General features: G+C 43.8%; 1 protein-coding gene across 1 annotated transcript in view; it reads left to right on the top strand.

Annotated features, from left to right (window-relative positions):
* The window catches only part of EXT1 (exostosin glycosyltransferase 1), a 156,317-nt gene extending 133,988 nt beyond the window's left edge, over window positions 1-22,329 (top strand). Inside the window, exons 4-11 of the mRNA XM_088533295.1 lie at window positions 2,938-3,057; window positions 8,399-8,531; window positions 9,607-9,725; window positions 10,460-10,555; window positions 13,046-13,135; window positions 17,775-17,935; window positions 18,903-19,074; window positions 22,094-22,329. Of these exons, the coding sequence (XP_088389421.1) occupies window positions 2,938-3,057; window positions 8,399-8,531; window positions 9,607-9,725; window positions 10,460-10,555; window positions 13,046-13,135; window positions 17,775-17,935; window positions 18,903-19,074; window positions 22,094-22,279 (1,077 nt within the window). The 3' untranslated portion in view covers window positions 22,280-22,329. The remainder of the gene's footprint in view (window positions 1-2,937; window positions 3,058-8,398; window positions 8,532-9,606; window positions 9,726-10,459; window positions 10,556-13,045; window positions 13,136-17,774; window positions 17,936-18,902; window positions 19,075-22,093) is intronic.
* Window positions 22,330-23,370: the final 1,041 nt, after the last annotated feature.

Raw genomic sequence — 23,370 nt, 5'->3', positions numbered from 1 at the left:
GTGCAGATGTCCTGGCTCCCCAAATATGAAGTTCCTTGAAAATCTCATTAGATGCCTATTTACTTGTCTAAAGACATAAATATTTGTGAAAAGCTGGCCTAGCAATCCTGCTGAAGGACTACCTATAGTCACTAATGAGTAACAAGCTGCAAATATAAAAGGGACATTTGATTTTTTTTGCTTCTGTGGACAGCATTTTTTTTTGTGAGCAAAATTATTTCACTCTTCAAATAATAATAATTTGCTGATCTTCATGCTTTCCTGTAACACGCCATCGTTCTCTCCCCAGCTGCTTCCATGCTGAACAGCTACTGCACCATTATTAACAGTGTTTTTAAAGAGCTGGCAGAGGGCCTGAATGTCTGCTCTGGGAAACGGTTTTGTTATGTTACAGTTTTTCATTTCCTGTTTTAGAGCAGCTCAGATGTTTTTATTTGCATATTCCCCTCATCATAGCACTAGGAAAGCTTAATCCAGCCTCTCTGCAGTTATTTGTGTTCCATGATTTTTTCCTCCCTCCCCTTCCTTATTATTGAAATGACCTTTTATTAAGACGTCATCCAGCTCTAATAATTCCAGTGTAATCCTGTCAGATTAGTATTAATACATCATTTTCCCCACCTGTCTTTGTGGACAAGCAGATTAATAACTAATAGGCAAATGCAGTTAAAACGGGAGCCCTGATTTTTCTTTCCAGCTATTGCAACAGAGCAAGGCTTTTTTTTTCACCTTGGCATATACCATGGCCTGTGCAATAAGAACTTCTTGCAGGAACCTTCATGGCCAGAACAGCCTTCGCATTCCAAAAGCATAGCTGGGAAGGAGCCCTGGTTTTCTATCCTATCCATACACATATGCATATACATGTGAGGTTGCATGTCATGCCACGAAATGTTTAATTCTGGGGGAAAATGCCATATTACCACTGCAAAGTGCTTTTGGTTTTGTGTTTGTTGTTGATAATGATCATGGGTGTATCTGATTTATGAATGTCCATGGACAGCAGATACAGATAACATTCAGCATCCCTGCACTTAGTGGACTCTGGCTCTAAAAATGATGAAACGAAAGAATACTCATCCCGAAAGATAAAATTTGATACAATTGTGTTCTAATCTGGAATAATGAGGTAATTGGTAGAAAAACATGCACTAGTGCTTGTTTTAACTTCAGCGTTTCCTGCTTGCTTTGCAGTGAATATTATAGAATCATAGAAGGCTTAAGGTTGGAAGGGAGCTCTAGAGATCATCTAGTCCAACCCCCCTGCACATGCAGGGTCATCTAGAGCACGTGGCACAGGACTGCATCCAAGCGGGTTTTGAAGATCTCCAGAGAAGGAGACTCCACAACCTCTCTGGGAAACCCGTTCCAGTGCTCTGTCACCCTCACTGTTTGATATCATCAGCAAACTTGCTGAGGGAGCACTCTGTGCCTTCCTCCAGGTCACTGATGAATCGTTTGAACAGGACTGGACTGAGGATTGACCCCCGGGATGCACCGCTAACCACAGGCCTCCAAGTAGACTCTGTGCCACTGATCACCACCCCTATATATATTTTACATCCCGACACAGAAGGGTTGCAGCAAGGGAATGATTCTCCCTTTGACCATTTTCTCTTGTTCCACCTTGCAGCAGCCCTTCCTGTGCTATGGCTCAAATTCTGTAAGGGAGTTAATGAGTGTATTAGATTAAGGTCTTAGAGAATGGGGATTATCACATCTGATGCTGCAGGGCTCCGTGAAGCTGACGTCCTGCTGGAAGCTCTGTCCGGACCGGCAGGCAAGCAATGTTGTAAAGGAAAAAATCACTGATTCCTAAGGAAATGCATTACATGCAAATGATTAAAATTTCCGTGTTTCCTCAGAGGAATTTTTCCTCTGAAACCGTTTCATTCCGGAGCCTATGGAACCAAATAGTAGTCATTGCCAGATCTCACTCTGAACACTGAAGAATAAACAAAGTGAGTTGTGCTCAGGCGAAGGGGAAGTGCCGGGTTGCAGGTAAGCTGTGCAGTGAGGAGGATTTGGCAGAAAGCAACCCAGGAAAGCAGTTTGCTTTCACAGCTAGCGCCGAGGTGTAAGATGGGCGAGAAATGAGTCACTGAGAACAAGGTGGCCTAATTTGAAGTCCCCAAAAAGGAGGTGCAAAAGCACAGCTCCTCATTCCTAGAAGAAATGAACATAAATGAGAAAAACAGCCCAGGTGCCTTTGTGGTGTTATCAGTGGGCCTGATACAGCTAGGTTTTTAATCAGCGTTGCATAGGCCTCCTTGGTTTTCATTGGTAAAACAACTGACTCTCGAATTGAAGAGCTGCTTTAACAGAGAGAGGAAGAAAGAAGCGTTTTTCTCCCTTAGGAATAGCTGGTGTGGTGGGAGGTGCTGTTCCTGCCACCCACAATAATTAATAAAATGCAGTTTGATCCGCAGGCTCCCCAGAAACGGAGCCGTGCTTCCGATGTTGCTGTGTTCACCTCGAGGCACTTAGCGTGGCCATGCTGTGGTAAATGCAATCCCCCATCCCTTTAATATGCTTGGAGAGTGGAGATTATTGTTGGTCTCTCAAGTCCTGCAGGTACCAGTTTGTTAAACTGCCGGTCCATGACAAGCTTCGTGCGTGAGGGATTTATTGAGGAGCCCCTTGCTGTGCCGTGTCACCGCTCGCGGGAGAGGAGCAAGGGAGAGGCAGCTTCTGCTGCCATAGAAACCACCAAATCCTAAAAGAAAAGAGAAGTGAAGTTTTCTTATATTCTATAGTTGGCCAGTACCAGAGATCCTGAAGGACTGTGTGTAATTCCCTTCCCATCAGGGCTTTTCCTGCTGGTTTACCTGCTGCGAGAGGGAGCGCTGGGGAGCCCAGTCCATGTGGCTTGGTATTAATTTGATGAGGTTGCAGTGTTTTCTGAAGCTAATGACTATCTTCCATCTTGTATTGCAGATTCCTTCTACAATCAGGTCTATCCATCAGGATAAAATCCTAGCACTTAGACAGCAGACACAGTTCTTGTGGGAGGCTTATTTTTCTTCAGTTGAGAAGATTGTATTGACTACACTAGAGGTGAGTAAACATTGCCTGGGCTTCCTCACTGTCCAACCCATCCTGCTCTCGACCGCGTCAGACCTTGGCTTTCATGATGAGGGATTGGTCACTGGAAAAAAAAATGTGGCATCTTGATAGCTTTTCTGCCCTAAAGAAATACTTTTGTCATTATTGGAATCTGTGTTAGAAAACGGACCTAGTGAAAAATGGGAGCTATCTGACATGTGGAAAAGTTGTCATGTGTGATCTTGCCTTCACAAGGCTTTATGGCTTATGAATCACTATTCTTGTCAGTGATAATGAACACAATTCTGTAAGAAACCTTTATAGAATTCATTTGAGGAAAAAAAATTACTTTAAATCTCCTTTTCTACCATCCCTTAACATTTTGATGCCCTTTGATGGGGCTGTTGGTCTGGCCGAAGGAAAAGAGGAACTGGTAAATCACTGAGTCTTATCTTTACACACAGGGTAAGGGAAAGTCCTGGTCATCCCTATGAAATATTAAGAAACAATCATAATTAGGCTTCTATTAAGCAGTGAGACAGATGATCTCAAATGCAGAGAGAATCTTTTCTGAACTCAGTGACAGAGGAGAGATGAAAGACTCTTTAGAAGTAGGGCCCAGGCTACAATTTCAAAAGCAGGTTTTGCTTCTAATTGTTCCGCAATTTTGCACATGAATTTTTGACACACTTTTACCACCATAAGTGCTTCACTTTGTAGGTGCAAATGTATTCGTCTTATGCTAATGCTTCTGCAATTGCATCTGTCTTTGTGCACGGTTGCAAAGCTCCGTGTTGCCTGCTGTGCTTGCTTTGCCCTGAAAGCTGCGGGTGAGAGCTGCTGCCTGTTGGCCTGCAGTGCAGGTTGCCCATGGCTGATCTACATGCAGCTGCTACCAGATATCCCTTAGGTTTCGTCTGTGCTAGTGGGGAGAAGCAGCCAAAGAGCATTTCCCAAGCCCCTGGCATCACTGTCCGTGCTCCCATGTGATGCTGTCCTCCCCTCTGAGAAGAGGATGGCCCCATCCCTGCTGCCTGTTGGTAACTGCTCTGCATCCTCAGGCTCTCTGTGAGCTCTGAAGAGGTAGTGCTAATTATCAGAGCTCCAAACCATGGCAGAATCAGACTAACTAGCTGGAAGGCCTGGGCCAGGACTTACCTTCCCCAAGTCTATTTTATTCCTGTAGAAGTGCCCTTTGAGGCAACCAGGGTGCCTCATGCTATGGGCATCCCTGCCCCGGCCCTGCTTGCACCGTTATTGTTGAGGAGCGCACAGAGAAGAGGACAGCCCATTCTTCCTCCCTGCCTCTCCTTGCCATCCTGGGGACATCCATGTGGATGTTACCTGCCATTCCCAAGCTCTGCTGTCACACCAAGCTTCCACACAAACAAACAGGCTCATTTTCACTGGGGTGAAGCAGCAAAACCACCAGCCAAGCAATGAGGAACCTGCAGTTTCCACTAGGTGAGGAAAAGTTGAAGAGAAAACAGAAAATATCCTAAATATCCTGGAAGTTTTCATTTAATGAAACCAACCAAGGAGCGCAGGCTTGTTATTGAAGTTGTGTCTGGGCTTTTCTTTGTTTGCGAGGGTGATTTTGTTTTGAGGATTTTTGTTTTTTAGTTCAGGACTCTCAACATTGCTAAGATGATTAAGAGGGGTTCTGTTCATATAAACAGATACTTATTTGACATTTCAACTCATTTGAGTCACTTTCCTTAAGAAATAAATAAAACAATTGAGAGTGGTTCTTGATGTCATAAGGCTGTTAGTAGCATATCCTCTTTAAAAGTAAAGTAAATTCCCAGCAGGACTATTTTTCTGGTGAATTTTATCCATATTCTCTTGTAACACTGTAGTATCACCATGTTCTCATGGTGCTAAATATCAGCAGAATAAGACATCAACCTGTCTTCTGACTGCAGTGCTATGACTTGTCCAGCTATAGGTGTTAGTAGGGAAAAATCCTTCACCAGCTCAGGTGGCTGCAAAGTTTTCATGTCTCTGCTCTCACTTTTATCCTGAATACCTGTTATAACACCAAGTCAGAATCTAAAGTCCTTTTTAGAGCGTTCAGGGGCCTGGGCCAAACAGTTCATTGCCTGAATTTCAAACTCAGACTCAAAGTTCAAACTCAAAGTTTTGAGTTTCAAACTCAAACCCTGTCTCGGTGCTGAGGAATGGCCTGGGACATGTAGTTTGGTTTAGGGTCTGCCACAGGCTGGTAAGTGGGAGACGAAGAGCGACGGGCTGCAGCAAGTGCCTTCCCAACACACACTGTATCCTACTCTGCACATTTTCCACTTGGATCTTTGCTAAAAACAACCCAAAGTTGCCTAAATCTCTTGCAGGATACTCAGTCTTCACCTCAGAAAGAGGAATGCAGAAGGAAAGCACGAAGGATAGGCAAGAGGTGCTTGATGCTTCACTGGAGCGTACTAAGTAGCAGCAATGATTAAGGCTGCTTCTTATGGACTTTTTAAAGGCAGACTTAACATGTGGGGACATTGTATCATTAATGAACTCCAAGAGAAAGGGAGATACAGTCAGAGCTCCTAACCCTTTCTTTCTGTCCTTTCTCTCATTAAACTTCCCTGTTGCCTCATCACTGGAGACGCAGTAGAGCTACTATCTGCCTCTGCAGCATGCGTAACATTACACACTTGGAATTTTAATTGATTAGGCCTCCATATTATCTTTTTTTTTTCCTTCCCTGCTCTCCTCCTTCCAGCTTGTCTTTTCTCCTCTGTCATTATGGACAGCTACATTCCTTATGCTGACCAGGAGCGTGCTAAATTAATCTCCTGTTCGTTAACAGTGATTTATTGCGGGGCTCAGCTCCCCAGCCTGGTGCGCAGGAGTCTTGGGGAGATGGGTCTGCCCGGGTGCAGCGGAGGCCGCCTCGATCGCGGGCATCAGGGCTGCTCCGCGCTAGAGCTGCCGTCGCCCGCGGCGCGCCGGGGCCGTCCCGCGCGGAGCCAAGGGTCTCCTCTGCAGCCACGTTGGCGGGAGAGCTCTGCCCTCTGTGGAAACCTCCTGACCATGTAAATTCACAGACTTCTCCTTATCTGATTGTGCCCCAGTTCTGAGAAAACAGGAGGAAAGAGCTGTAATATTTAGGTTGTGTGGTAAACACTCGAAAATACGGACTTTCTAGGTTCTGTGTTTATTTAGCAGCATAACTTGCAGATAGAAAAACAGCAGTCGTCCCTTTCCCTTTCCATTTCCGTTTTTTGTCTTTTTTTCCTTTCTCTTTTTTTTCTTTTTTCCTTTTTTTTCTTTTTTCTTTTTCTTCTCCCCCCTACTGCTACCATACAGGAGATGTGACAAGCGATACACTTAACTTTCCAAACAGAGCTATTCAGATATGCTCTTATCAGTGATGGAAATGAGGTCATAACTCTATTATTCTCACACACTCACACCAAAAAAAAAAAAAAAGGCAGGTTATATCAGGCTTAGAAAGGTGAGAAAATTACTGCATATTAGCTACAGTGTATGGCTGCAGATTTAATCACAGAATGCTTAGAGTTGGAAGGGACCTCTAGAGATCATCTAGTCCAACCCCTGCTCCAGCAGGGACACCTAGAGCACGTGTCACAGGGTGCATCCAGGCGGGTTTGGAAGATCTCCAGAGAAGGAGACTCCACAGCCTCTCTGGGCAGCCTGTTCCAGGGCTCTGTCACCCTCACAGGAAAGAAGTTCTTCCTCACATGGAGATGAAACTTCCTATGTTTCAACTTACATCCGTTACCCCTCGTCCTGTCACCGGCCACCACAGAGAAGAGTGTGGTCCTATCCTCCCTACGATCACCCCTCAGATGATACTAACACACAAACACTTCTCATTTACCCCAGGTTAGCAGATACACATGAACACTAGTTCTGGATTCACTAGCTCATGGTAACTTGCATTTAGTACATTTTGTCACAGCAGTCAAAAATTTCAGGAAAAAACGCTGGTTGTGGCAACATTTATTCATGTAATGTATTGACCAAATGTCCTGGAATTCAGCTGCTTGTAGCTATTCCAAGCTTGCTTAGACTCCAGCAACTGCCCTGGTCTGGGTTTTGTTATTTGGGGTATTTTTGCTGGCTTTTGGTTTACCTACTCTGAGGGCGTATTCCTTTGGTAGTTCTGCAGATTTTAAGGGCAGAATGAGCTAGGGATCACGTTTAATCTCACTTCAAAGTTAAAAAGTTTCAGCCAGATACATTTATATTAAGACGGAAAACAAGAGAACCCAGTGTGTTCATACCCAACCGTGTATCACAGGCTCATTGGTGGCAGGAAGATCCTTCCTGGCCCTGAAGGCTTCTGCCTCCTGCATGAAGGGCTGTAAGTGACAGGGGCAGTGCAATTCCCCAGAGCTTCCCGAGGAAAACTGATCAACAGGGATGCTCTGCGGTGCACTGCTGGATGCTTGAGGGAACCAAGTGCTGGGACCAGGCCTCTGGATAAATTGGTGGTGTTTCATCACCCTCACACTTAGAAATCTGCCTCTGATTGGAGGCTGAATTTGTCCGGTTTTAGCTTTCTGCCCTTGAGTTTTGTTGTGCCTTTGCAAGTTTAAAAAAAAAGCTCCCGCTGGTGTATGAACCTATACATACTGGCAACTGATCTGAACTGACTGTAATTAGTTTCATAAATACACATAAGTGTACAGCTTTTTTGTGGCTTGTGGGATTCCAGATGACAAAGTAGATGACCTGACAATCTGTTCTGGTCTTAAAAGCCTATGAATCTATGTTTGTGGCCCTCTGTGAACATAGCTACATAGATCATTGTTGCCAAAAGTTCTTTTTTTTATAATTTCATCCAACAGGAAGTGTTACAGAACTGAGACATGGAATCAGTGATGTGTCTGAATACTAATAACCCTTTACGATTAAGCAAGAATGATTAGTGCATACTAATCTGCTGAAAATCTTTGTTTTTTAATGCTCTTGTAATGCTCACCACCTTTGTATTTCCATGCTCAAATCATTATCTTATATGAGTTGTGAGTAATACAGGTGACAATGAACTAATCAGAATTACAATTGGTAAGTTATTCTAAAAGGCAAAATGTTTGACTTTAAGTACGGAATGCAATGAATTGCAAGGTCCACATGTCCACAGAGACTAATGAGGTGCTTTGAAACCTATTACACAGAGCCTGAGCTGCTGAAGTGGCGCTGAAGTGTGCAGGGTCAGTGTCATTTTAGGAGAGATTGAACAGGAATGCCTGCTGATTTGTGCATTGCTGCTTTTTACAAAATGGGTGATGATTCCAGTGAGCTGGAGTCTGTGCCACTTCGATCAGTGGCTACTACAGTCTATTTAAAAATCCTTTCCTCTTTTCTTTTCCAGATTATTCAGGACAGAATATTTAAGCACATATCACGTAACAGCTTAATATGGAACAAACATCCTGGAGGGTTATTTGTACTGCCACAGTATTCCTCATATCTGGGAGACTTTCCTTACTACTATGCTAATCTCGGTGAGTGAATCCTTGCTGTACTCTGTTGATCTCTGAGGCATGGGCCAAAGGACTTACCATTCATTTCTGGTTAAGGAATGATGAACCTTGGGTTTATTGTGTTTTTCAGTCTTCCTTGCCCACTGTAGACAGGATTTTCTCTAACTCCTCAACATGCATGTGCCTCTCACCTGCAAAGACTGTTTAAAAAATATCTGTGCTTCTTCATAGTTTTCAGTTATCAGTAACTAGTGCCCAAGTTGCAGACCTGTTTGTGCCCCAAGAGGACATAAAAGGAATAGTTTTCTTTTTCTTTTTCTTTTAATTTGTGCTTGGAAAATAAGAGGCAATTTATTCTTGACACTTATTAGTGGAATGGGCAGTTGGTGTGGATTTATTCCCCATCCTGTGTGTCTTCATATGGCTCCTGCCGGAAGGACTGAACAGGACATAGGTCCATGGCTTTTTCCTGAAGCAGAGACGTAATGATGCGTTCTGCAAGGAAATGTGCCTTGCGGTCTCAAGTGTTCCTGCTTACCAGACTGCTTCCACTTTTGGCACAGCCTTTACCATCCCACTTGTGTGGATATGTACTGCCCGCCTGCTAAAAAATCACAGTTACCATGTTAAAGAAGAAGATTTATGTGGGAATTTTGATGAAAAATGACTGTGACCCCACACAGATGAATGGAGATAAGACTGAAAGCAGTTATGAAGGGTATAAGGAAGTGGGAAGTATTATTTTAGGCAGAAAAGGAAAACATATCGAGACAAAAATATCAGAATAGAAGACAAGGATGCAAGCAGAATTACCAGCTCAGGAGGTAACTGAAGATGAATGTTGATGGGGATTCATCAAAAAAGAAGTAAAATCTGGCAGAGGGTGCAATGAGACTGAGGAAACACAACAAACTTCTGGAAACTTTGAAGATATCTCTAGAGCCTGGAAGAGAGGCAGAGCCACCGTGAGGAAAGAAGTTTGGCTAAACAAAGTAGTTTTCATTAAGTATAGATTATTTTTCTATCTCGGAGTCCTTTAATCTCTACTTATATGTGGCAATTTTTTCTTTACTGAACTAGTGTTTCTTTGCTTCAGGTTTGAAGCCTCTTCCCACATTCACTGCCGTAATCCATGCAGTAACTCCCCTGGTTTCCCAATCTCAGCCTGTGCTGAAACTCCTGGTTGCTGTAGCCAAGTCCCAGTACTGTGCACAGGTAAGCAACACTATTTATTATATGTCAGTAACCCTGGAGACAAAAGTACTACCCCAAAGCGAAGAAACTATGGACTTCAAGCCTTCCCAGTCTATTTTCCACCCCTGTTTCCTTCCCGATGTCTCTTTTCTCTGAGATGTCTACTGCTTGTGGTGTGTGTGTGTGTGTGTGTGGAAAGTAAGAGATTCTGAGTACAGTGTGAGTGCAGCAGAGACAGTAACTAAACCCCTTGGATTTGTTTCATGAGACAGGTAGAACAGCAGCTGCATTTAAGGATCGGGATTGTATGTGCTGCAGACAGGGAGTGTCTGTGCCTCAAGGGCCTGTACGTGACCTTCCTTCCTCCTCCTGTCCTTAGTCTGAGCAGTGCCAGGATTTTGGCTTCCCTCAAACAAACACCAGGGAGTTCAGTAGGAGCACCCTCTTGCAGCAGAGAGTCACAAGTGCTTTAACCTTTAGTGAGTGCCAAAGTAAATCAGTGACATCCTTGTGACCTGGGCTAGAGACTTCCTGAGTTGCTGTTCAACCTACGTTCAATTTAGAGGATGTATATTGTATACAGCCAGGATGGGTGAAATTACCGTCACAAGTGTTATTTTTATACAGATTGTATCATGCTGTTGATTTTGAAATTCCCAACTTGAATCTGACATTTCTGCCTGGAGATTGAGTCCTTAGGGTTTGCACTGCTTTGCCACGAAGGTCTCTGATCATGGTCCAATGTTCTTTTCCAGATTATTGTGTTATGGAATTGTGATAAACCCCTCCCAGCCAAACACCGCTGGCCTGCCACTTCTGTGCCTGTCATAGTCATTGAAGGAGAGAGCAAGGTAGGTGGAGAGGAGCATCATGAAAGATTACATATATTCTCCAGTGGGACCAGAATTTATTTTCCAACTTCGCTTTTTTTTATGTGGCCCTTTGTATCAGCTTGATCATGGATTTGTGTTTGATGCATGAGGTTTGTGTGCTCAGTGATCATCAGCGTGGCAGTTAATGCTGTGAGTCTGAGATTCACAGGTGGGACTCAATTTTGAAGGGTGCCCCCAAGAACAGGTAATACTGACCCATCTTGGGAGATTTCGGTCTATCTGCAAGTGCATAAAAATAGTGATGCAATTGAATTCATTCAGTCTGAGCTGTCAGATGCAAGATTTTCTTACTTTCTCTCTTTTCTCTCTCTTTCTTTCTCTCTCTCTTTCTCACTTCCTCTCTTTCTTTCTCTCTCTCTTTCTTTTCTAGCTGCTGGGCTGTACAATCCTATTTGGAATTTACAGTCCTGTCTTTGCCATTTTTCCCCAGCTGACTTAACAAAGGAAGAGCCAGGGCCCTGCTAAGTTGGCAGCTAATGACTCTTGCCTTAGTTAGCCATGTAAACAGTATTAGGAGAGCTGTGGTTGAGAAAGACTCCAGTAATTTCTGAGCTTTTGGGACATTAGGGATTTTTTTTTCTGTCTTTTTGGAAAGCTTGCAGAGGTGACATAGAGGAGAAAGTCTTTGACCAGTTTGACAGGGTATGTAGAAATTGGCCCAGGTGCTATTTAGATTACAAATGACTCTCCTGAGTACACAAAGGTGTGTTTATAGTGGACAGTTTCTTCTCTGTAATATCCCAGCATATGCCAAATGGCTTCCTGTGCAGAAAGGCTGTTTGTTTGGACAAGGCTTGCAGAGCCAGAGCAGCACAATGCAAAGGTTGTACAAAAGAGATGCTTTTCATACTCAAGATTGGCCAAAGCATACTGGCAAACAGTTATTCTGTCCAAGGGATTGCAGAGGTCTCTCTTTGCCTAATCTTCACTGTTTCCCCATGAAATCAAGATATGTTATCACACCCATTTTACAACAGGGATCTTTAATAACAAAAACAAAGCCATGGGTAATTGTATTTTACAGTCTGTAAAGAGCTAGGATGGGAGCCCCAGTCCTGAGAGTCACCTCCTCTGCTTTGCCTAAGCAAACTCAACCTTCAGCTCTTGCCAGGTCAATTTTTCTCCCATCCAGGGCCTTTCTCTCACAGGAATGAAGGGATGCTCTCCGGAAGGACACACTGAACCAAATGGGTGTGGAAGACAAAGCTTTCTCTGGGCATAGATCCCTTCTCCCTGTCTCCACAGTGGTTTCCTCTTATGTGGCCTGATTTTTTAGTGTTTTCTTGGCATAATAAAGTGAACAAATGTCTTCAAAGAATAATAGTGACACCTTCTAAGTCTCCTTCTCTGGAGATCTTCCAAACCACCCTGTGGTGGCCTGGATGCCACACTATGCCATGTGCTCTAGGTGTCTCTTCCTGCGCAGGGGTGTTGGACTAGATGATCTCTACAGGTCCCTTCCAACCTTAACCATTCTGTGATTCTACAGCTTTCTGTCAAAAGATAAACATACGTAGCCTACCTATTGTGTATACACAAGCAAAAAGTCTATTAACTACTCGGGCTATTTTCCTAGCTAGTGAGAAAGGAAAAAACAGTGTTGTGTCCTTATTTCTATTCATCAGTCCTCCAAAGGTGCAAGTTAGTCTGATAGAGAAACCATATGGATTCTCATTGCTTGTTTTTACCTCTTTGATTGCTTTCTCTTATGTATTTCTTACTGCTTTGAGAATTATCATGGCATAATTTTTAAAAGCCTGTTGTGCATGTAGATTGCATATGCATATAATGATGTCACTTAAGAATGTGACTTCAAAAATGATGCAGCAACACCGACATAATTCCTGATACAGCTCCCTCATGTTCTTCAGCTTATTCTCCTTTTCTGGTGGGAGAAGCTGCTCTGTTTGACAGCAGCTCTGTCGATAGCGCAGCCGTGCACAGAGCCAAGTTGTAGCTTTTTGCATTAGCAACATCCATCAATAGACAGAACCCTGCACACACATCCTGGGCTCATCAGCTTCCCAGCTGTGTAACCTTATGGAGGCTACAAAGTCCCTCCCTGCACTTCATTATTCTTGATCCTCATACCCCGGAGGAGGCCAGGGGACAATCTGAGCTACCTGAGAAAATCCTCCCTAAACAAACTGTGGGTACATCTGGGTATCGGTGCACACAGTTATGGTTTGTCATGTAAGGAAGGAAGCACGCTCCAAAGCGAGGGCTCTCTCAGAAATCAATCCCTCAGGTACAGGATATAAGTTGACTTCTAGGGTGTTGAATATGACCTTTCCTCACTCCTGAGCTGAGGGATCATTTCCTTCAGATAGAGACGGTCACTGCACCTCAGACGAAAGGAAATGAGAATGAGCAACAAAAGAGTATTTCCCTTGAAAACAAGCCTTTCAAGTGATTTTTCCTCTCTCTCCCTGCCTTGGATTCCCACAGGTGATGAGCAGTCGCTTCCTACCCTACGACAACATAGTTACAGACGCGGTGCTAAGCCTGGATGAGGACACCGTGCTTTCCACCACCGAGGTAAGGGGCCGCGCCGGCTCGCCCTCGCGCAGGGCGGCGCAGCGCGGGGCTCTGCTCGTGGGGAGCACGCGCTCCCGTGTGTCCTGCCACGCTCCTCAGACTCAGTGCGCCCACTTGTTTCGGAAGCACGGCCACCGCCTGCTTTCAGAGGAGCCTCTCGCCCTCTTTAATTGGCTCATCATTAGCATATGGTTCTTCTGCTCTTTATTATTTTAGTCACATAGCTGCAGGCGGGTGTAGGCAGCCAAGAGCAGTCTGCTTTAGAGCTCCCTTCTCACTTGGCTCATTGGGGTAGCTCTTTTTCCTCACACGTTACCAGTAGGGACGTGGGTGGGCAAGGCAGGGGTGTCAGCAGGGGTTGCTGCCACTCTACAAGAGAGTGCTTCCCCCTAAGGTAGGATTTCTGATTTTCCCTAAGGATACTCTCCCACTGACTCCTGTGTCATCCCCTAGACCTGGAGAGCCTTGCTAGTTTAGATATTGGGGCGTTTGTGCCAAGAGCGAGACTGCACAAAGAAAAGAAAGATACTGTAGAAAACCAATTTTTACAACTGGAATGAGTATTGATTTCTGGAACCACTTCCTGAGAACCATGGGAGAAATTGATGGCAGTTTATATAGAGCACAATATTTGGGAAATACATTATTAATGATGGTCAGGGAATAGCTTGAAAAAAACTCAGTTTTCTTTTATGCTTTCCCCTTTTTTCATGTTTATGTCCATTCCCTTTTTCCCACTCCACTACATAACACGGCTCTTTTTTCGGTGATGTGGGCCTTTCGCGGATGCTATTACTGCTTATTTGTTAGTGAAGGAATATCTAACATTAGCCATCAGTCACTGCTATAAACCCTCAGGTCTCACTGGCTGGATGGCAGAGCTCAGAGGGTGGTGATCAGTGGTGCAGAGTCTAGTTGGAGGCCTGTGGCTAGTGGGGTCCCCCAGGGGTCAGTCCTTGGTCCAGTCCTGTTCAATTTGTTCATCAATGACCTGGATGAAGGCACAGAGTGCTCCCTCAGCAAGTTTGCTGATGATACCAAACTGGGAGGAGTAGCCGATACCCCAGAGGGCTGCGCTGCCATCCAGAGGGACCTGGACAGACTGGACAACTGGGTGGTGAAAAACCTCATGCAATTCAACAAGGCCAAGTGCAAGGTCCTGCACCTGGGGAGGAATAACCCCAGACACCAGTACAGGCTGGGGACTGACCTTCTGGAGAGCAGCTCTGCAGAGAAAGACCTGGGTGTCATGGTGGATGATAAGTTGACCATGAGGCAGCAGTGTGCCCTCGTGGCCAAGAAGGCCAATGGGATCCTGGGGTGCATTAAGAAGAGCGTCTCCATCAGGTCGAGGGAGGTGATCCTGCCCCTCTACTCAGCCCTGGTGAGGCCACATCTGGAGTATTGTGTCCAGCTCTGGGCTCCACAGTACAAGAGGGATGTGGAGCTGCTGGAGAGAGTCCAGTGCAGGGCCACGAGGATGATCAGGGGCCTGGAGCATCTGCCCTATGAGGAGAGGCTGAGGGAGCTGGGCCTGTTCATCCTGGAGAAGAGAAGGCTGAAAGGGGACCTGATCAGTGTCTATAAGTACCTCAAGGGAGGGAGTGAGGAGGGTGGTGCTGGCCTCTTTTCACTGGTGGCCACCAGCAGAACTAGAGGAAATGGCCACAAACTGAAACACCAAAAGTTCCACAGGAACTTAAGGAAAATTTTTCTAACAATGAGGGTGACAGAGCACTGGAACAGGCTGCCCAGAGAGGTTGTGGAGTCTCCTTCTCTGGAGATCTTCAAAACCCACTTGGATGCAGTCCTGTGCCACGTGCTCTAGATGACCCTGCATGTGCAGGGAGGTTGGACTAGATGACCTCTAAAAGTCCCTTCCAACTTAAGCATTCTATGATTCACTGAATTTGTTGTAAATGGATGAGATTTGCTGAGCTTTGGTCAGTCTGCTCCAGGAGGAGACTTTGTAGCCCTCTTCTGTTGCACAGATGGAAGAAGCCTTTGGCATTTAACCTATTTGATTTCCAGGTTATATCTTGGTGCTTCCTGCTAGGTTAGAAAGAGTACAACCACTCCCAAATCACTTGTGTGCAAGGTCCTGCACAGCCAAAAAAAAAAAAAACAAAAAGAACCCCCAAATAAAAGGCATTTATCTTAAGTCTGGAGTTCCTAAGCAGGTTGCTCTTCAGGATGAGGAGTAAATGCCTCAGCTGATGTGAGGACCATGGTAGACCTGTCAAGGACATCACTGTGGTGGTATCTACAGCAATGTAGCTGGTTGATCCCATAAGGATTTGCAGATTTGTTTTGTTTTGCCTGATAATTAGTCATCATCCAAACTTTGGAGTCAGTCAGGCTTCTGGAATGCATGTTAAATAAATAAAGTTTCTCATTCAACTTGGCCATGTCTTATGCTAAACATTCTAAAATACAAATATTTTTTGTGAAACGATGTCCACATTTCTTTGTGGCTTTTCCCCTCATGTGGGCCACTTGCTGCTGATACTCTGTGTTTGCAGTGTGGTATTAGGTCTGCAAGCCCCGTGATGCCTGGGCCGCTAAGAGAAGCAACTGGGCTGCCTCTCCAGTTAGCACAGACCTTTAGCTTCAATACTCCTGTGCCTGGATGCCCAGGTCAGTGGAATACTATGAAGAATTGAAGCTTTTCTCTTACTTTGTTTCCCTGGCCATATGGCTTGTGTAACTAAAGAGTGTGTCTCAAACACTCAAAACTCAAAACTAGCTTGGAGTCACATGGAGAAACCCAGGAAAGGCAATTTTGAAACATGGTCAATCATGATCGTGTTCTGATCTAGAGGAACACTTATCAGACACGTCTGCCACTCAGCACAGCTCTAGAGTTAGTAAAAGGTTTCTTTTCCCAAGGGATAGATGCGCAATTCTCCCGATGCAAGGAACAGCCCAAAGAGCTCCGCCGCACGCCAGCAAGGATGTTTGTATGGAAAGTAATTAGAAATCAGCATGGGTTGGAAATGATACAGGGATTTGAGAGACTCGCTGCATTTTCCTGCTGATCAGCTGAGTGTTAAAGCTGCTGAAAATTACATAGGACGAGAACCTGGGATTTTTTTCTTGTAAAGGGAGATTTCCCTTGGGGTAGTTGTTTTAGTGCCTCCCACTGGGACAAGGATAGATATTTAAATGCGCAAGCGGGGACTCTGTATGTAGCTGCCTTAGTATTTATTTTAGTTTGAGATTGTCCAACTTCTCCAAAGAAAACAGATGTCAGATTTGATGGGAAAGGCCTTTGCAGAGAGAAAACATCTAGTGCTTTCATGTGGTATTGATTTGGATGAGATCAGAACTATAGCTAGAACTATAATGATAACTAGGTGGTACACATTGTCTATTTGGCCTTAGATTCCTTGAAACAACTTGAAAGAAAAGAACCAGTCCCTAAATTTGTGTTCCAGTACATGTGCGACTCTTCTGTTTCATAAAAACACTTGTAAATGAGAGAAGCCTGACAATAATCACACGAAATGTAGCTGTTTTCATAGCTGCTATTCTTTATTTAACCTCTCAACCCCTAACTGAGGCTGTATTCCTGGAAGGTTTTTCAAGTATTTTTGAGCAAGGCTTTAGTTCCTTTGGTACTGAGAGAGAACGTTGTATGCACTGTAGAAATGAATCCCTTGTTTGCATGGTGTTCATGGGGCATGTAGAATTGTCTTTGATTCTTTTTAAAATTTGGGCAAGTTTGAGCTGCAAAACATAAATTGAAATGAAGATACTGTTAAAAAGCTTCACATCGGTTTTAAAAAAAAAAGCAAAAACTTTCCATATGTATTTTTACCAAACTCTGTTCAAATGCAGTGCCAATAAGTCTGCTGTAAACTGCCCCTATCATTCCTTTCCTGTTGTCTCTGCAATTTGTTTGGTGGATAGCAATGTCTTGTCACCCTCTCAATCCTCAGAGATTTGAGTTATTAAATTAATTACAGTGAGATGAAAATCTTCTTGTGGTTTATACAAGCATTTTTCTTAAAGCATCAGCTCCTGAAGCTATATAAATACTACATGGGAATGCTGTCTTCCTCTTTTTTTGATATGCATTTGACCCTCTAGGCCATATAGAGAGTCTTAAAAACATGAAGTGCATGTACCTCAAAGGCTTGGAACAGAAGGAAGATATAAAAGAACTGCATGCTGATTACTTGTTTTACACCCTTATAATTTGAAGTGTTTGACTCCTCGTTTTCAGAGCTTTGTGTTGACAGTACTGAAATAGTAGGTAAGCGAGATGCATAAAGATGTGCAAAGGTTCAGTTTACCACATGGCTATTGCCACTGTGCTGCAGCTAACTATGAATACATGCATCTACACCTATTCTTTCTGTAACTTGAAAAGGTTTAATGTGTAAAGGGCAAGTTGAAAATGTTAATGTAATGCTGTGATGCTCTAGACTCCCTTTAAGAGGAACTATTAAAATGTGCATAATTATAGGGCAAAATGTCAAGCAGTCAGTTTAATTTGCTGATGAATACATGGAATTAATGTTTTGCAACAGTTTCAAGATTCTGAATTATGAATTAATGGCAAGGTAATATTTTGTTTTGTTGACATTTGTTGAAAGAATTTGACTGTTCATTTGGCCTGTGCCTTTGTCTGCAGGTGGATTTTGCCTTTACAGTTTGGCAGAGTTTTCCAGATAGGATTGTAGGGTACCCTGCTCGCAGTCACTTCTGGGACAACACTAAGGAGAGATGGGGCTATACCTCCAAATGGACTAATGACTATTCCATGGTATTGACAGGAGCTGCTATTTACCACAAGTAAGAACCCAGAGCATCTGCCGTCTTCCTTCTGTCTTAAACAAAATAGCATGGGGGAATAAAGAGCATTCTTCCGGAGAGGGGAAAAAATGGAAAGATAATAAATGGGTCTACTTTTTATGGGGTAATAATTTAAGCTCTTGGTTTAACTCTGGGGATCTGGTAATCATTATTGCGCTTGTTGGGTCTCTTTGAAGTCACTTGTATTTTGAGGCAGTCGGACTTCTCTTTTTAACATCAGGAATTACACTTCAAAGAGTTCCCGAATTCATTAAGGCGCTCGGCTGAATGGCCCGTAGCGTAGCAGAAAGGAGGTTACTTCCAGCCCGGCTCTGGGTATGTGCTGGCTGACAGCTGCAGCCTGCAAAGTCTTCTGGCTGCTCTAGAAATGCCATGCGGGGGGTACCCGGCAGAGCCGTGCTCAGACCCGGGCCTCCTGTTCGGGCCTCACCAGACTGGAGAGAGCTCTAGCCTCTAAGTGAGGGTGAACATGTTCCTCAGCACCCGATCCTCTTCCTCATAAAGGAAAAGAGGGGCTGAGGGCATGATGTACACCCAGAGGAGACTCATTTGAACAAGAAGGACAATAGTGGGCCAATTCAATAGTGTTCTATGCAGCTTGACATGTTTTTGAAATAAGTAGGAGAAAATAGATCCATCGATATTGACTGTCACAATACATCACAGCGAGTTCTGTTTCCTACTTCTCCATTATCATACACTTAAGTCAGTGTTATTTCTTTCAATCCAATTAAAAAGCTAGGCAATATCCAATAACATTATTTACTGCCTTGATGAGATAGTGATTTTTCCTCCCTTTTGCTGGAGGCTAAGACCGAAGGAGGGATCTAGTGTATCCAGACTTGCATGCAAAATTTGTGTCTCAGTTGGGACAGGAATTCTTTGGAGTTTATAGTCCCTGAAAACAAGGTGACTTGTTTTAATAACCCTGCTGTTGCTTTCCCAGATATTATCACTACCTGTACACTCATTACCTGCCTGCCAGCCTAAAGAATATGGTGGACCAACTGGCCAATTGTGAGGACATTTTAATGAATTTTTTGGTGTCAGCTGTGACAAAATTGCCTCCAATCAAAGTAACACAGAAAAAGCAGTATAAGGAGACCATGATGGGACAGGTATGTATCCACAGCATGTTTTAGCTGTTTGAGCTGTATTGTTAATGCATCTTCTTGACTTCCAGATTCAGACTTGTGGAATGAATTCAATTCTGTTATTATTTCTTACAGTTTTTAATTTAACAGAACTGTAAATAGACTTTACCTGAGCTTATTATAATGAAACAAAAACTCTAAGGAGAAATAGCAACTGTTTATACGTATGACAACTTCTCTTCATAGTCTTTTCATATTATATTCTTTATGATGGTGTGTACCTGGTAGGTATGAATTTTTTCTAGATATCAGTAAGAAAGAATAATTATTTGAATCTTTAAATATAATACAATATTTAATCAGAATATGCAAAGATAGGATTGGAAAAAAAGGATTAACAATTAAACATTATGCTCCTTCTGGTACTGAGAACCCAAGATGATACAGCAGCAGATGGACCTCTCAGTCAGGACATGATGCTTTGCAAATCCCATCCCACCCACATTTTGGTCTTAGAGCTCATATAGGATTTTCTTAGAAGAAAACAGTTCTGTTCACCAAGCAAAAGGATGTTCACAGTGGAACATGCTGCTTCATTTTTAGATAAAGAGAAGGACACCCAGTTGGAGCTGCCTACAGGCCCCTCCATTATAATTAGCTGGCTAAATTTATCCTTCAGCTGGGGGATCTGAGCAGCACTGTGTGGGCCTGTGCCTTCTCAGGTCAGCTGCTACGTGGAGCACCGGCTCCTTGGTGCACAGTAGTCTTCCAGTTAGGATCACGGTACATGGTGATCCCAGGGGCATCGCCCTGATGACTGTGGAGCTGACTGTGGTGATTGAATTTGGTTAGATTTTAGTTTACTGATCAAATATTATTGATCTAAGACCCAGTCATGCAATGATAGAAGCAGAAGTAAATTCTAAATATATATATATATTTAATTATTATTTATAAATGTAATGTACAGAGCCATAGCCCAGCTACGTAAAAGTTTATACTGTTGTTAGGCACTGACACTAGACTGTAAGAAGAGAGGTAACTTATGTTTTTTAAACACTTTTTCGCACAAGGGCATTTTATCCTATGGTCATGATCTCTCACTAGCTGCCTTGAAATACTCAGTTTAGTATGCAGAAATGGATGCACCTTTTAACAGCACAGGTGCTTGGCAGTCTTGGGGGGTTATTCCTGCCCTGTGGGAGTGAGTGACGGGATTAAGAGCACAGAAGCTGCAGGTCCTAACCAGCCTCCCACCTGTGCTGCCAAAGTATACATGATCAGCACTATAACCTATAGCATGGCTCCTTGGGGAAGAAGAGACAGAAGTTATGGGCACTTTGTTGTCTCGTCACATTTTCTTCTGTTAGCATTGCCCAATATTCTGGAACTATGACTGAGGAGTGCCCAAACCAGGCTGTAGAGTCCCTCATCTATTTGGCACTGTATTTTAATCTGATTTATAGATAATATTCGGCAATTCTGACTCATCTGGGCACCCAAGGGTCCTCATGCTAACAATGAAGTGCAGTCCGAAGCTACTTACTACTTGAAGTCTGAGCTTTGCTAGTCCACAGGGCTGTGCTTTGGCTGTTTTGCACAGTCTGCACATGCATTTTTCTTTTTTTAGAGCCGGTGACTTGAGTTAACCATGAACTATAACTCTCTTTAAGATAAGTTGTTCCTGCAGCTTTGGGAGATGCAGTGGACTGTGCTCATAATTCCTTGAAAGACAAATAAAAAATTATTGTAACCTCAGTGTGGTGACAGAGATTAATGGTCATATGGAAATTCACTGCAAATGGTCAGCATGTCCCCTGTAATCCTCTAGCAGCGAGATTTTGCTTGCTCATTAGTGGCTGTGTATAATCAGGAGGCTGGAATCAATGCACATTATAACCTACCGCTTTAGCTAAACTGAACAAGCCTTGGATAAAGATCAAGTCTGATGCCAAATTCCTTCAGCAATTCCCTGACTACCTGTTTCCTCACATTTTAATTAACACACTTTGAGTTTATAAATTTATATATATTTTTAGAGTATACTGGAAATGGAAGCAAAATTCTGCAGAAATGCATGCACAAAACAACTTAGTAGTTTCTCAGAATTCATAGTTTCTCTTAAAAGGTAGTTTTAACTTTTATTGTATTTATACATGTAGCTTAGGTAAAGAGAATAATAACTGTTTCAAAGCTCAAGGGTTTTGGTTTTTTTGAAGGTGCTGAGTTGCTCAGGGCTTTCATAGGAATTACAGTTGCTCTGAGCTTTGGAAAGTCAGGCCACAGTGTTTTGCATAAAGACAACCTGAGGTCCTTTCCTCAGCAGAGTTTAATGCAATGCCTCTGCAATTTCAGCTTATTTTCTCAGTGCTTAAGATGGTTCTGTCTCATGTGCTGCTCTCAGCCAGTCTGATTCCTGGAAGCCTCCTGCTTTTCACATGCAGGACACTTACACATACGAGTAAATTCAGGCATGAAAGAAGTGGCACTGAACTCAATTACAAGCAGTTTGAAATTACTTGTGTATAAATTTTTGCAGGTCTAGACTGCAGAAATGCATTTCGGAGCTGACAAACCGTAATAATTTTCCAGTGTTTTTCCTCTTGTGGCTGAAGGCCATAGGCAGCAGCTGCTTCTAGGATTTGTACCTCTAGTGGAAAATGGTGCCCTTGTTCTCATTCCTGTTTTTCTACTTTTTTAATGGCTTGTTCTCCTCTTTCCTAAATAGTTTGTGGGTTTAGAAAGAAAGAAAGAAGGACTGTGAGCTAGTGTGCGGAGAGCCCCTGGGGGTGCTGGTGCTCCAGGTGAGGCCGCTGGCACCTCAGGTCTCCTCCCCGCGTTGCTGCTGCCCGAGCAGAGGCCGCGGGGTGGCCGGCTCCTCCCGTGGGCACCGCTTCATTCCCGGGGTTGGAAAGGAGCTGCCCCTGGGCCTGATTTGAGTGGCGCTGTGGAGCGGGGCGAGCTCGTGCCCGCCACAGCGCCATGGGGGACGGCGCCGCCCTCGGGCTTGGCTGCCGCTCACGTCCGCCTCTCTCCCCTGCAGACCTCGAGGGCCTCGCGCTGGGCCGACCCCGACCACTTCGCGCAGCGGCAGAGCTGCATGAACACGTTTGCCAGCTGGTTTGGCTATATGCCGCTGATCCACTCTCAGATGAGGCTCGACCCTGTCCTCTTTAAAGACCAGGTCTCCATCCTGAGGAAGAAATACCGAGACATTGAACGACTCTGAGGAGCCCGGCCGAGGGCACCGAACTGTTCGCCCTGCCCAGCGCACACCCAGCGACACGAGGAGCCAGACTGTGCGAGGACAGAAGAGTCCCAAAAATGCGGCTCCCGGGGGTGCATTGCCCTGGACTGCTTCGAGCCACCTCACAGGCTTCTGTCGCTCGAGACTAGGTTGTGTACAGTTTCATTATGGAACATTAAATAATTATTTTTGAAATGATTGCTATGCAGGTTTAAACTTTTTTAATGATCAAAAAAAAACTATTAAAAACAGAGTTCTTTCTTTAATCAAAATTGTGTTGGTTGTGAATGTTTCAGAGCTGCCATTTCTTTCTCACATGCATTCGATTGCTATTTTCATTCATTTTCCCTTGCAAAGTTAAATGTTGAATCTCACAGGGAGAAAATGCAGCAGTTACTTACAGAAACAAATGGAGCACAAGCAGGACAGAAACTAAGTACTGTGCTTTTCACTTGCTGCTGACTCTTTCTTTTCTTGAATTTTCCACGAGCTAATAGCGGCCAATATAGCAAAATTTCATTGGATAGACAGAAAACTTGGAGAACTCAAAATGCATAAAACTAGAATTAAGATCCTTCTGTTTGAGGATCTTATTTTTTGAAGGGGAGAGGAACATTATTGCTAAGGAATGAACCAGTAATGTGGAGGACAGAAAGGGCTTAATGCACAGCAAGAATTCAGTGCCATTTACTCTCTCACAACTGTTTTGCACCAAATCACCCTCACCATGTCCAAGCACTGCCCTGGGCTGGAAGGGCTATAGGGGTGGAAAGGGTTGTTGGGCAAAAGAGAAGGCATGAAGACATGTTACTGCTTGAAATACAGGAATTCAGCCTGCAACAAATTGTCCTGTATGAAATCCAATCATGGTAGGCCTTTTTTTTTTTTTTTTCCCCAAGTTGCTGACGTGGAAATAGGTGCAAAAAATTCTCCATATGGTTTGGTCATCTGAATTAAACTGCATTGTCAATTAAGTATGTGGTACTGGGGACAGCAAGTTCTTCCAAATATACTTAAGGCAGGGTAATTTGAACAAAAAATCTGCCCTGAAATATCGATGTTGCTGATGCTCA

The sequence above is a fragment of the Tinamus guttatus genome, unplaced genomic scaffold, assembly GCF_059628265.1.
Source record: "Tinamus guttatus ecotype Peru unplaced genomic scaffold, ASM5962826v1 Tinamus_guttatus_pri_ptg000492l, whole genome shotgun sequence".
Lineage (NCBI taxonomy): Eukaryota > Metazoa > Chordata > Aves > Tinamiformes > Tinamidae > Tinamus > Tinamus guttatus.
The sequence above is the reverse complement of the archived record's forward strand: the minus strand, read 5'-3'. Positions and strand labels throughout refer to the sequence as shown.